Genomic DNA, 15,271 nt, shown 5'->3' with positions numbered 1-15,271 from the left:
GTTCTGATAGTTTGTCTTAAATATTTTATTACCACAGAGGAAGTACTCTTTCATCTTAGTAGTACCCTTTAGTGCTTTGCTGTAGGTTTGGGTGAGAATGATTCCAGAAAGAAGAATAGTACCCACCTGAACAAAACCCATTTTCTTTGTTTCTTGTGAAAGATGATGAATTTTTTTTTTTTTTCCACACAACTCCATAGTTATTTTAGCCTTTTTTTATTTTATGATATCTGCTACGACACTGGAGCTGTACACCACAGGGACTGAAATTAAAAAAAAAAAAAATCACTTGATATTTTGCCTTTTAAGAATCCAAAATTGGAGGCAAGCATCTGTTAAACTAACAAGATACTGTATTCTATGTAGTTGATTTTCTACCACCATCCATTCCAAAGAACATACCAGTACCTGAGTTCTCTCTTGTGAACATGAGAAATAAAAGAAATACAATTGCTATTATCAAATTTAGAGAGCCTCAAAAATCCCCAGCAGTCAACACTGTACATCAGTATGAACACCACATTACAATTTCAAGGCTACAAATGAAATGAGAAGTGAAGAATGACTCTCCATATCCTTTCATAATTTCCTCCAGATAATATTTAAAGAGTAGCAGTAGAAAGATTACATAGATTACAGAGAATTTCAGAGAATTGTTATAGGAGAGGAGAGCTGTTAGTAACTGGAATCTACAGTGCTTTAGTACTGCTTGGTTGTAATAGACAGGTGCTGTGTAGATGCAGGAGCTGAGTATTTGAAAACAACTGTTGCAGTGTGATGTATTTCCAACTCAAGCAACTTGTCTGGAGCTTTTGGAATTAATAGTCTTTGTTTGGGATATGTGCCATCAGTCAAATTTGAACTAAAATGAGAAAGAGAGAAGAACTGAAGTGGATGAAGAATTTATTACAATCCCAATTCCTCCAAAAACTCAGATATGGAAAAAATAGGTAACAGGAAGGCTCTTTTACTGCTAATGGGCATGGATATTGAAATTTTAACTTGACAGTACATATTTAGACAAAAAGTAAGGATAAGTGATGTCTTGTGGAAAAAAATACACTCACAAAGTTTTATAAATTCATATTGGACCAATAGGAAACATAAATGAACTTCTTGACTGTCTATTCTCCTTTAGTAGTAGCTAAGGAAAAGAGAATTCATTCCTTGAATTACAGTGAACATATACATTTTATTATTTTTTACTTAGACTAGGAGAAGAGTCAGATGTCAGAGGTTTGCCCTTGGCTTCTGTCTGCCCCAACTTTTCCAGCTGTACAGGGACTATGCTATGCCTTGCTCCAGAAAGTGCAAACAGGAGACACTCCTGAGCTGTTTAGTAGCTGTTTAATAACATTTTAAAAGTGGCTGTTTTTTCACTTCTCATCACAACAATATATGATTTTCAAAAGTTATAAAATCCAGGGAGTGAGAAGTATTTCAAACTCAAAAACTCCAAAAAACTAAATGCAGTAAAGGGAATTTCTTTAGTACTTTTGCATGCAGTTCACTAGAGGGCTCTCAGGAGTTAGAAATAGATGGAATGCTCTTTTGAAAGGCACATACTTCACAGGACTTTTCATTACAGAATTTAAAATAGAAGTTGCTGTGGTTTTGTGTGGGGGGTTGTTTGGTTTGGGGTTTTTTTAATAACGTGAGGTTCATGTAAGTTTATAGCAGTTCATATGCAACCAACCTCTCAGTAAAGTTAGCTTCTCAACAGTTCTTAGCTTGCAATGAAATACCTAAATGTGAACCATACTTAAAAGTGAAATATGTTCTAGATGCCAGCTTTTACTGAGTTTCTTTTATTAACCTAAGGAGTTTACCAGAACAAAGGATGTGTCAAGCTGAATAGGTAAGACATTTTATTTTTATAGCAGTCTATATACAATGTGCACTTATTCTTTGTTTCTTGGAAAGGATCTATAAGCCACTGTCATTTTATTTTAAAAACTATAGCTAGATTCTTTTTATGGCTTCACAAGAGTGAAAAGGATTAACCATCTTTCAATTTTAATGTATGTTTATGAATTATGGGAACTATATTCATAGTCAATTAGGGAAATTTGGCACTGCTTATTATATATTTTTATATTAGTGAATATGTGCATATTTAACTACGAGTCACTGGTTCATATTTTGGTCATTTACAGCATTTCCATAACATGAGGTTTAGTGAAGACTTTGTCTTCTAAGAAAAAGATAATGATCTGGGTTTGACAAGCATTTCTTCCAATGCTGGAATACATCCAGCTGAGATTGAAAATTGAGCCTGTATTTAATGGTTTTGGTGCTTGATTTATATTGTAATGAGAAAGTAAAAGATCTATCCTGACAAATTCCTACATGCATACTGTCTCATCTAGAACTTCTTTTTTCTGAAAAATATAGAGCCACAGATGCTATGTGTGAGTAATGAAAGGAAATGCTACTATTTTCTTTTTGCAGTTTGCAAAGAAGATACATAGATCTTTTAGACTACAAGTCAGTAAACTTTGCTTACGCAGCTGGCTCCATTCATTCTCTGAAGCCAATCACTTCCTCTGTGGTGGCTGATAAGAATTTAACAGTTTGAGAAGGTGGAGTGTCAGCATCCTTAGTGCTGACCACTTTCCCAGGCATATCAGTAGCCTCTGTCCATCACCCATGCTGGAAGCTACTTGGAAAACGAGAAATAGAAATTGGGGAAGGGAAATGATGCATCATCATCCTGGCTGGAATGTACAGAAGACTTTATGCTGTTTTCATCATGTGGATTCACTAGAGAAATGACCCCTTTTGATCAGCCAAGTAAAATCAAAAACTTCTTTATTTGCTGCCTGTGGCCCTCACGGCTGCTGAGGCTCTGGACTTGCAGGCGTCCAAGGACAAGGAGGAATCTGCTAGTGGGCACTGCCTGTGTGATCTACCTGGGATTCCTTGTCAGCCAAGTGGGTCATGTTTTACCACAGCACAAAGGAGGACATCGAAAGATCAGTTCCAGGAGTCTCCAAGATGCAGCTCAAACTCCTTTTCTGGGCATCCCACTGGATGGCACCCTGTCACCGCCCAATTTCCAGGAACCCCAGCTTGGTAGCAATGGGACCTTGCTGCCACCCAATGTAGTTTATATCACCCTGCGGTCCAAGCGCAGCAAGCCTGCCAACATCAGAGGCACAGTGAAGCCAAAGCGCAGGAAAAAAAATGCAATCCCTTTGTCCTACGGGCAGCACTTTCCAAAAGCCACTTTTATGGGCTGGGAAGAGGCCTTTGCCCAACAGGCAGGGCAGGCCACACGTGCTGCAGGAACAAAGGGACCAGCGATCTCTCTGGAGGCAAGAAAGTACCAACTGGATGAACACAGGCATAAAGGAATGACTGTCAGGGAGAGAGGTCACCAGAGACCTGGGAGGATTTCTGGAGCTGTAAAGGCACAGCTCCAGCCTGAGGAAAGCAATATCAGGATTTATAGTGAGAGCCCTCCCTCATGGATGAGCAAAGATGACATCCTAAACATGCGCATGCTGGCAGACTCTCCCATTGAGAGCATTCAAGAAGTACCTTCGCACAAAGCAGTCCTGGCAGTATTTGCAAGAGGTCCCAGCACTGTGGGAACTGCTTGTAATCAGGGACACTGTGGAATTGTCAGAAGACCTCTCGACATGAGTGAGGTGTTTGCCTTTCATTTGGACAGGATCTTGGGGCTAAACAGGAGCTTACCTTCTGTAAGCAGGAGATCAGAATTCTTCCAAGGTAACACATTCATGTGGTTTTCAGCTTGCAGGTGGGGTGCAGAGGTTTCCTTCCTGCTTGGCATTAGCCATGGGGCAGCAGCAGTCACCCCCTTTACCTCCTGTGAGCCTGAGAACTAACCCCATTGTTACAGGGAAATAAAGCTAGTGTCTGTGTCTAACTTCTGCAGTGCAGTTATTCTGTCCAAAGGATGAATACCCCAAAGTTTACTACAAATACGATAGAATTGTTGAGAGCAGTAAGTTTCCTAACACGAGTCTGGAACAAGAAAAAAAAAAAAAAAAAAAAAAAAAAAAAAAAAAAAAAAAAAAAAAAAAAAAAAGGAGCAATCCATAGATTGCTTGATGTTGTACAGACTGCCTGAAGTGAAACTGGTGAGAGATTCCAGAATCTCTGTGATTCAATGGGTTTTTCTGATGTTTTTAAATAAACTTTTCATATTTTAGAATCAACTTTAATAAAATACTGTTGGAACTTGTCACAAAAATTCATCTCTCAGGTGGTAGGAATGGGGTCAGATCATCTACTTGGAGACATAGGGAACCTGCCTGCAGAAGCTTCAATCTTCTTTCATGGCACTAATCGCCTTGGGAATGGAAAAGTTTTTAAAAAGTGCTTCCCTTTCTTCTGGTAGTTAAAATAAAAAAAACCCTACATTTCAGTGAATTCTGCTGTACATTTTGAGGTTCACTGCATGCATCTATATATTATCCAAAGATATCCAAACACATAGTAAATATCTCAGTATGCCTGTTACATGATTAATATAGAATTTCCAATTAAAAAATTGATTTTTCACCTTGAGTGAAATTAAAGGTAGAATTCAGACATGTAATGTGATCTAGAAGTCTACTTTAAAATTGCTACCTTCTTAAATATATCTTCAGCATAAATCCTATTTTTGTACAGTCACAAATCCAAAAGGACTATGTTTGCATTTTAATGAATCATTGCAAAAGCAGCTAGCTGTGTTTTTGCTGTTCATTTCTTGCTTCAAAATTAGCTTCTATCAAATAGTTTTTTATCAGTCTGCATTTTTTAAAAAGAAGAAACTCAAAAAAGTAATGCTAGAATGATTTTCTAAAGTCTGACAGCAGGAAGACAACATTGTGATTTCCAGTGTCTTCCTGCTTTGTAAACCTTTCCTTTGGCAGCCTGTACAACAGTGGGAATGAATCTCTAGGAACAACAGTTTGGAGGCTTCTGAATATTATTCATACTTGCAGAGCATGGAAGATACATTATGACTATTTTATTTTTAGGAACAAGATTATTGCTATAGAGCTGTCATAAGGCATTAAGGCAGTTCACATGGGGAAACTGCACAGTGTGGCTGCAGAGATGACAGACTGCAAACCTCAGAAAACTGCTATTAGGCTAATTGTGCATTGTGTTGCTCAGTATCTGTCACCTTACTGTATGTTTTGGACTGTCTGGGACAGAATGTGTCATTCTGCCCTCTAATTTTCTTTTCCTCATAACTGGCTAAGTTCCTATTACAAGAGGAGTGTTGCTAGGTGATGAGAAGAGAAATAACACTATTTTGGTCTCACTTCATTTTTTCCAGCTAAAGGCTGAACAGAGCATTTGGAACAGTGACTGCACCTTGTCTCTCATGATTTCTTTAGCCTGGAAATATGCTGGAACTCAGATGCCTTGTAACTACTTGAGCTCTTTACTATTTAAGTGCTTGTGTCTGGCATAATGTGAAAATATTTGTGGTAGGAAAATGAGCAAAAATATAATTCTTAAAAATAATATGAGTAATTAGCTCATTGAAATAACCTATATGTGTTTCAGTTAAGATAGGTGGGCTCTGTAAAATTTTTTACAGAGTGGCTAGTGTGAATCAGTTTTTCACATGGGAAAGCAAGCAATGCAGGATTAGAGACTGTGCATGTGTGTATGAATGTACACTATTTCTGGGCTGACATATCTCTCTCCCGACACATCCCTTTAGCTTGCCTCAGTTGTGATGTGATCCAACAAGACATGTTTGATGTAGCATTAAAATCTTAAAAAATGGGCTTTTCAAAACTGTCATTCATTTTGTCAAAAGCAGTTTCAAAGAACTGCTTAGTAAATCCCTGTACAGGTTCTATTTCTCTTATTCCCACAGATCTGACACTGACTTTTTTTTTAAAGTCTAGCAAAATACTGTATTCAAGTTCCCTGTCTGCTGTCCTCACCTTCCCTTGTTAATTGTCAACCCTTTTAAGTGTTAACTGAATTTTTTTGTGGCTTGTCTAATTTTTCCATCATTCATCCTGGATGGAAAAATCAGGTATGGTAACTCTTTCTCTCATACATACTTTTACAATTAATTGATGGGATGTAAAAAGCCTGAGTAGTATAGGTAGGAAAAGTCCTTTTGAGCTGGGCATAAATGTCTATAAGAGCATGATTTTGTGCATACACAAGCACTCATTTGTTACTTCCATTGCTACCTACAAGATGTCAAAAATGTCTCCAAGCACGTATAAAAAAGGACAATCCTGTAAAACACCAAGAAATAATAATAGAATTCTGTCTATTGTGGAATAAATGAAGGCTGACGCTTATGTGCTGAGTTTTGGGATGGTCACATTAATACTACGGCACTAAGGTACTTCATTATTTCATAACCTTAACCTGAGGAATAGAAGAGACATAAGTGACCTTGCTTGGTGTTGCAGCCCTACCTTAATGACCTTTGCACAGGAGCTAAGCCAAATGCCTGCATGGATGGCCTCCAGCTCAGCAACTGCATTTGTGGGCTGGGACAGTGGCAGTATTTGTTAGGCTTGAGCTACAACTGGAGTTTGTGGGCTGGGGCACGCTGGCTTCTCTGTCTCACCTGACAGCTGTAAGGATAGTGCTCTGCCTCCTTGGAGAATAGTGATAATGCTGGGCTTTTTGTTTAGCTTTTGGTACAATAGCTGCTGTTATGCAGTTCTGTTGCACCTCTTGCTGAGGGACTGAACTACTGCATGGTGATGGCTACTTCTCTTCCCCTCTGGTTTTCTGACATCCTGAGTCTGACTAAATTGAGAATAATAAGCAGTGGTGTACTCAATCCACTATTTGTCCAGAACCTCCTTTTCCCCCCAAACATGCAAGAAACTCTTCCTTTGAGTAACACATTTCATTGTTGGTTTAGTGCAAATAGATGAATAACATGATAGCTCCACTGGTTGCACTTGTTTTGCTTTACTGGCCTCTGCATGACTATAAACAGTGTCCTAGTTTTTATCTGTTATACCCTGTGCTATCAGCCTGCTCTTGCCATCCCATCAGAAATTATGCAATATGAATCACCAATATCAGGACAAAAAATACAAACCTAGCGCTGCTTTATGCTTTCAGAGTGCTCTAAAATACTTCCACATAGTGCTGTACCTCTCAAAGGGGTACAAGAGGCATATTTCCAGTATTCTGTTGGGTAGAGAAGTTCATGTACAAGCACTAATGCAGTCCATAGTCTAGAGAGCAACTAATGCACATTTCATGCATTCCTTAATACTGACATCCATATGAGCACAGGACAGAACATTGCAATGAGGTGTATAGGGACGAAAGAAAAATAAATGGCCTAACTTCTCTCTGCTTTCTGCTTTTGTTCCTTATATTTTACCTAAAAACATAAACTCTCAGAATTTTGCTCTGTATGCTGGTCCCTCTCATTTTCCACACTAAATTATCCTTTCTTACTAATGCATGGACAGCTAAACTCTTCTGGCAAATGTGGCAGTGGTGAGACGTACTACCCTACAGTGAACAATTGTGAGTTTGAGAAAGGGCATTAACTACCTCATGAAAGATTTTCTGGTTTTAGTGTTGATCTTCTGGGCATGTTTGAAAATATTTTCTTTCAAGGAAGTTAGAAAAAGTGCTGTATCTATAAGTCAGAGCAAAAGATGAGAGAAGTGTTTGCAAGAGCAAAATGTGGTTCCTGACCACATGAAGTTCAGAAGCATGCAGTTTATTTTGAAAGTGATGTGGGGTGTGGAAATCTAAGATGATGGCTATGTTGAAGAAGCCATGCAGTGATACATCACTGAGCTGCACATGAAGCAGTTTGAGTACCTTGAGGTGGTCTAGCCTTAGCAGCCTGAGGTTTCATCTGTGTTAGCTTATTCAACTTAGCTAAGATATTTTTTAGAAATGTTTTGATGTTCAAAAATATGTATGAATTACTAGGAAGATGGTCTCAGCATGAGTTTTGAAAAATCATTCCCATGCAATTTTGAAGATTGCCTTTGGATAGTTAAGTAGATATATAGATCTAAAATAGCAGTTAAAAATAAAATGAACCCAATCAGCTCTGGGTGAGATTCAATTCAGTGCAGTTGCAGCAACAGAAAAGCAGCACCCCTCTGTGTTATTGTGTAAAGCTGACTAGGAAAGAAGCACATACAGAATACATTGGACTTTTTCTGAAATGTGCTTCACCTTCCAGGTTGTGGCTGTAGGTCTCTTCACTGTTGAGGTAACTTCAGCCCAATCCTAATCAGATTTGAATCAGAAAAGCTTCACTGATTTGACTGGGGTCACGCCAATTCATGCAGCTGTGAATCAGACCCCTTATCTGCTTTAATTCAGCATCTTCATGTTTTTCCTGCAAGTGTCAAAAATTTGAGTCACAGCTCTTTACTGAAGCCGCTGTTTCATATTCCTGTAATCCAATTTATATTTCAGAGTTGAAAGATTTTTTTTGGATCATCTTTTCTGCTCCCATTTCCTTTGAAATGCAAACATTTCCTGTATTTAACCTTAGTCTTTTAAAAATGTTTTTGTATCTTAATGGAAACTGACATGATATTATTCATAGTTTTCAACTATTTATATTACTATTGTTTATCATGTCCTTTTTAGGTAGACAGGAGATATTTGTTTTCTTAGAAAACTGTTTATGTATTTGATTTGTGAAAGAATTCATGAATAGTTACATAAGTTGTAACTGGAGATATAAAAATAATAGGTTAGATTTGGTCCTGAGGAAAGTTGTCCTTTTTTTTTTTTTTTTTTTTGTGAGAATTCCCAATGCTTAGATAGACTTTCTCCAACTTTCTTGGAAAAGAAACCTATCCCTTAGCTGTTCTAATTTGGGTAAAGTTATCTGCAGTGTAGGTGTTAGAGCCAGAGTGAGAGAGATGGAGAAATGGGTAGGATTTCCCAAATAAGTTACCTAAATACTTATTCAGGCACCTCAGTAGAGGAGAAGCCTGATTTTCAGGAGTGCTCAGCTCATTTTTTCAGTGGAGAAGAGTGTGGAACATGGTGCTGATAAAGGTAATACTGATCATAAAGAAAGAGTGATTGATGTTCCTAATGGAGAGACACGTTCTGTATATCTAAGGAAACCCTGGGCAACTGGGAGGGAAGTTAACTGGGTTGGCTTGGCTTTGGAAAGACTACCTTGTATGTACAAGCCATGGCAGAGAGATCAGGTACATTCTGATTTGGAAAGGATATGGCTTTTCTCTTGGGCTGGATCGCACGTGGGGCCGGTCTGTCATGCTTGTTTGGTGAATGGGAGATGGATCTTTGCACATCTTTCAGTACTAGGTACAGGCAAAGATAATTTCTTACCTGTTGTTTTACAACAGTCAGCATCCTTTGAACAAGTTACTTTTGATTCAGCTGTATGGAGATTGTTTTTCACAGTCCTGGCTGCTTACAATTGGAGCATTGACATTGGCAGCTTTTACCTCGCTGTTGGCACTGATACCTGGTTTCCATGGGCTATTTTCTGTCTGGTTTGCTTCTGAAGAAGCAAACCTGGACCTCTTGCCTTCTAAAAGCTTTTTTGCAGATCTGTCTCTGTCTCCCTGGGCATGTGGAAGACAAAGAGACAATTTAGGCTGCACTTAACCATGCAATAAATTGTGCAGTAGTGTAGACTAAGTTCAATGAACTTCAAGATGAATATGAATAATTTTTAGAGCTTTATATGTATTCCAACACTTTTTAGTAAGCAGCGCTTAAGCTTTGCAGTTAAATGGTTCTTCCTCTCTGTACTAAGACATATTTTGATCTTTTGTCTACACACCCCAAAATATAAAGGATTTCTTTGTTTTAATGTTTCTGTGTTTTAATATCTGCTATACAAACCAGATCTCATATCTAGGTAAAAAGCCCCAAACTTGTCAAGTTGTTTATTCATGCTATGCTCACATTCTCTAGTATTCCCATATATCCTTTCAGAGCTGTGGAGTAATACATTATAGGTTTAAAATACTAAAAATAACAAAATAAATCCACTCTGAGTATAGGATTTGTGGTGTCTCTATGTCCATTATGTAAAGAAAATCCCTTTGACATAAGTTTCCAGCTCTTGAAAATCAGCAGTTCACTGGAATCAGAAGGAAATTACATTGTTGATTCACAGTGGCATTGTAGGCTTTTAACCTACCTAGAAACTTTTTAATAATTAATTTGGCTTAGTATATGATTTTGTAGATTAATCTCTTTCTTCAAACAAAGAAAATCTTTTATGCCTATGTTTCCAGTCCTGTGCTGGCTGCTTATGGATGTAGGATAAGACCACATTAACCAAAGAATGTCAAGATATTAGTCCCTGGCTGGTTCTCCTGTCAGATCTGTAAAATGGTCATTTTAGGCAGGCATTTTAGGTCATTTAGGCAATGTCTAAAGAACAATCAAATAAAACCGATAGTATTGCACTGTAATAATGGTATTTTTTTTTTCCTTTTTTCAGGTGGTCAAGCCTGTCCTATTATTCTCTGGGATTCCTCACTGAGTCCAACAGATAATAGTACCCATTCTTCAGTGAGGTTAACGTGGGGACAATATCAGCAGCTACTGAAGAAGAAATGCTGGCAGAATGGTAAAGTTCCCAAAACTGAGTGGGGCTGTACTGAAATTCATCATCATGAATGGTCCAAGATGGCACTCTTTGATTTTCTGTTGCAGGTAAAATGTTTACTGAACACAATTCTTTGTCTCATAAGCCATGTGATCAAGCATAGGGTTTTTAGAAAAAGTAATTGTAGTGTATTTATTTTTTTTTTAATGGGGAAGAGAGGTATTTGCATAGTTTGGAATTATGTCTGGTTATTTCTTATGATTAAAATATCCAGAATGCAGCTTATAATCAGGCAGGAAACCTAAGTGACTCATTTCTTTTAAAAGAGGAAGCAAAGGCTTTTGCCTTGGTTTATTTCATACTGAGTCAGGCATACTGTTTCTCCTTCACTCCTTGTTTCTCCAAACAGAGATCTTGACTGTGTTCACAACTGTAAATCTCTGTTTACTCTGTGGTCCTTCCTGCACCTCCCCAGCCCCAAGAGGTGACTGAAGTGGTTTTGGCAAGGTAACGGTTGTAGTGGATAATTTTTCCTTTTTTAAAAAAAAAACACTAGACAGTGACTTAGTAAAGAAGGAGTAGAGCAGCAACTGATGAATGATAAATCTGCTGTTCTATTATTCAGAAGGAGTGGTTAAAATAAGATACAACAGGATTGAACTTTGCATGACAGGAGACAAATTACTCTTGTACTAATAGCTGGTATCAGAGTGATTTATATCTCTGGTTGCCTACCAGACAAGAACATGCGTTCCAAAAAGTGACTCTCATAGTTCTTAAAGACTACAGTTTTATCTGTGTGCTCTCAGACTTTATCAGCAGCAGAATATGAAAATTTGAAAACAAAAAAAATGCCAAGAAAGGGTTCGGTATTAAAAAAAAAAATCTGTGCTTCATGAGTCATTCAGAAATAAAGAATAATGGTGAAAGGTATTCTCTATTAAGTATAATTCCCTCAGAAGAATAGGTTTGACACCTCTAATAGATCTTCCTAATCTCTGGTTTCAAATGCTGTAAAACAGGAGCAGGATATAAAATGCTTATAGTTGACCTTTACTCACGTCCTGCAAGAACTCAAGCAAAATGGATTCTTTAATATTGGGAGTTTGGACCTCTTATGTACATAAATGTATGACAGAAAATTCTGCCAAACTATATGCATCAATTCCAGAGTGTTCCATCATTATGTCTTAGCACTGAAATGGTGCAAGATATTGTGAAGAGGCTGTCTGTAAGAACAAGATTTCCTTGTCTATTTAATGCATGCAGAGAAGTGCAAAGGAATGGGGTCTATACATCAAAGGAGTCTTTCTAGAAGGACTCTGCTTTATTTTTTTACCTTTGGATGGATTGAATAAGAAATCCCAGGAGAGAGAACACTGGAAGCAAGAGGGGCTCTACAGCCTTCAGATTATGGATGCTGCTCATGAAAGGAGAAAGAGGAAGAAAAGTCTGTTCCTTTCCTTGGGATTTTGATATTTGGAAACGAACACCGGCATTACTACAACTAGAAATAGAACTACGTGTAAAAAACCCCAAACAAAATCAAAACAAACCCAATTCTCAGACTTCCATTTGATTAAAGAAGTGGCCTTTTTATTTCAACATGCAACAAAGTTCTTCATCAGGTGGGGTCCTAATTTTGCTGGGAAGTTGCAAAAATAAAATGGTAGTTTATTTTAATTGTATGTAATGTAATGGTAAATGTAATTTTAGAAGGCTTATGTGAACAGTAATTCTTTTATGCTTAGAGCAGTTTGAAGAGTTAACAGTAAACAATGAAGGACAGAAAAAATTATTGACCTTTGATGAGCTACTCATCAAGTCTTATGCACCAGACCAGACCTCCACTCTCTAAACATCTGTTAGCAGGAGCAAGTTTGCTGTCTTGGAAGATGAGCTGGAGCCAAAGGCAGCTCTAGGACAGGCAGGGTCAGCAGCAGGGGAGGCAGGCCAGCAGGAAGGATGGTGAAAGCCACAGGCCCCATTTGTAGCCCTGTGAGCATCAGGCATAGACAAGACAGCTCCAAAACTGACAGGCAGGAACCTCAACCAACAACCCAATCACAAGCAGCACAAGACTCCCCCACACACCCTCTCCTCTGAAGGACACAAGAGGAGGGCTGAGCTGCCTGAGCTTAAAGGGGGCTCCTGTGCCCAGGGGCAAAGGTGGGGCATGTGGAAGTCCAAGGTGAGACTTCTAAGAGTAATCCAGGCCAATTTGTGTGCCCAGGGCTGTAGCAATGTTGAATGTTTACTTTCATCTACTCTCAAGGGGTAGCAGCACTTTCAAGGAGTGATTTATCCTTCCTACATTAGATGGTTATCCTAAAATGGCATCCATTGCTCTGGATGTGCCTTGTTCTTGTCATTGTTTATGAAAGGGAACAGAACTGACCAAGTAAAAAGAGACGCCTAACATCTAACTAACCAAAGTTAGTCCAGATTTATGTATTCTTTCCAGCTAAGTGCTGTGTGATGAATAATCGAGGTTCTGCATGGGAAAAAATAGTCTAGACCACCATGTCATAAAAGTATATACCACAGGGAGGCTGCTCTGTGATTATAAGTACACTGTTCTTACATTTTATAGTTTTTGATGGTTTGTTATGCCCCTCACTGCTCTTTTAGTTATTTTGCATACTGTTAGCCTATAAGGTCCCACAAAATGAAGATACTCTATGTGTGTCAGACTGTGCTCTATTGTTCTCCAGCAGAGAAAATGTAAGGAAAAAAGAAAACTTCTGACAAAGGAAATAGAATTGTATTCACCATCCTCTTATTCCACTTACACAGTGGTATTGTTCCATTATTTTCAAAGAATTTCTACTGACATAATAGATCATGGCTATAAAATGGATAAAATACAGAGTCTGAGAAACTGCTTTTAGCTGTACCTGAAGGTATGAGGACCAGGTCTTCACTGCTGTTTCACTGTTTTTAATTACACTTGTCCTGAGCTTGTTTTCCTGTCAGTTAGGTTAGAGAGCAATGTCTTACAGTGACACTTTGCCCCAAGTACTTTGGTATTGTTTTCACTTGGCACTCTGCTGTGCTTTGTTTCAGATCTATAATCGACTAGACAGAAATTGTTGTGGATTCAAACCTCTCAAGGAGGATTCTTGCATGCAGCAAGGACTGAAGCTGAAATGCAATGATCAGGATTCTGTTGACCTGACACACATCGTTCAGAGAAGGCATGACCAAAGGCACTTGGCCTTTATAGACAATAAGGGTTTCTTTGACAGAAATGAGGACAATCTTGACTTCAAAATACTACAAGGAATCAATGAGTAAGTTTTCAATTATTAATTTTGTAAAAAGATTGATAATTTCTTCCCAGTTTGAGTATGAGACACTAAGCTACTGGAATAGATATCATTGGCCCAAAACATTGACAGGATGTATCTAAAAATTTATGAGTAATCCCACAGCTGTAAGAGATACAATTAACATACATATGATTAGGCACACATGGACTTCCTTTGCTGAGTTGCAGCCTATATTCTTAGAATTGATTGCTAAACCACAACATAAATACTGCAATTCAGAGTAAAGGCAAAAACTGATTAATTTCTTTGTGCTTTTCCAGATTCCCTGCATCTGCAGTTTCAGTGCTGAGGAGCCAGCGTTTACGTGAGAAGTTGCTCCAGTCTTTGTTCCTTGACAAAATATACTGGGAGAGCCAAGGAGGCAGAAAAGGAATTGAAAAGCTTATTGATGTAATAGAAAGGCGGTCCAAAATTCTTCTTACTTATATAAATGCACATGGAGCCAAAGTATTGCCCATGAATGAATGAAACAGTCTTGTTTCCATCTGAGAGAAAGTCTTTAAAAAATGTTTTATGGGGCAGAAACTGATGGTAAAATTGATTTAATTCATAGCATCATTTTTTCCCCAAACTTTCAAATTTACTTTTAAATAAGAAATCTTACATGGTTTAAAAGTAACATTAAATGTCAGCTGCAGCTCAACACAATGTAGTCTCTTCTATGTCACCAGTGAAATGAAAAATAACCAAATGATAATATGCAGTAATATGTAGGTACCATGAACACTCTTTCTATTGAAGTGCTTGAAAATTGGCAACAGGATTTTCAGTACATTAGCCTGGATTGCTCTTACTTCCCTTATTGAAGTCAGTAGATTTTATTGCAAGTTTAAATGGGAAAAGAGATGTGTAAGCACTTGATATATTGATGACACTTGCTGAAACATATATAGTTTAGGAATTTCTTCTTTTATTAGGTATACTAAAATGCCAACATTTCCAAGAGCCTCTTTTACTTTATTTTATTTTGATCTTTTGAAATATAAGAACTAAATTCAGCTCTTTCAAATGCAGGAGTGCTTGCGCTGGACATGAGGAAATTTTAAAAAGAGAGTGAGGTGAACATGGCTTTAACAAAAATAATTATTTTGTCAAATACAGTTTTTACTTGTCCATTATGGAGTACAATTCATCATGAGTCACTCATTGCAATGTATTTTTTTCAATGCAAGTTGTTCTGATGTGGGGGTGGATGATCTGGCATTTTCTGCCTATTGATTAACTGGGTATTTTTTTTTTTAAATAGCTTTAGCTTTGTGTGAATATGCTGCTAAATAAGTACATGTTTTGTTTTTGCAAAATTCTTGACAGCATTTTTTGAGAATATTATCAAAAAGCAGAACTCCTAACAGACTGTTGTTAAACCCGGCAGAGGAAATGTTTATTGTGTGTGCTC

General features: G+C 37.8%; 1 protein-coding gene across 1 annotated transcript; it reads left to right on the top strand.

The window, feature by feature from the left end:
* The first annotated feature begins 2,597 nt into the window (after positions 1-2,597).
* Positions 2,598-14,819, top strand: GASK1B (golgi associated kinase 1B). Its single transcript, XM_053976769.1, has 4 exons — positions 2,598-3,735; positions 10,436-10,650; positions 13,610-13,836; positions 14,136-14,819. Exons 1-4 carry the CDS (start codon positions 2,739-2,741, stop codon positions 14,341-14,343), a joined length of 1,647 nt encoding a protein of 548 aa, XP_053832744.1. The 5' UTR covers positions 2,598-2,738; the 3' UTR covers positions 14,344-14,819.
* The last annotated feature ends 452 nt before the right edge of the window (positions 14,820-15,271 follow it).

The sequence above is a fragment of the Vidua macroura genome, chromosome 4 (genome assembly GCF_024509145.1).
Source record: "Vidua macroura isolate BioBank_ID:100142 chromosome 4, ASM2450914v1, whole genome shotgun sequence".
Lineage (NCBI taxonomy): Eukaryota > Metazoa > Chordata > Aves > Passeriformes > Viduidae > Vidua > Vidua macroura.
This window is presented reverse-complemented; position numbering and strand designations above follow the sequence as displayed.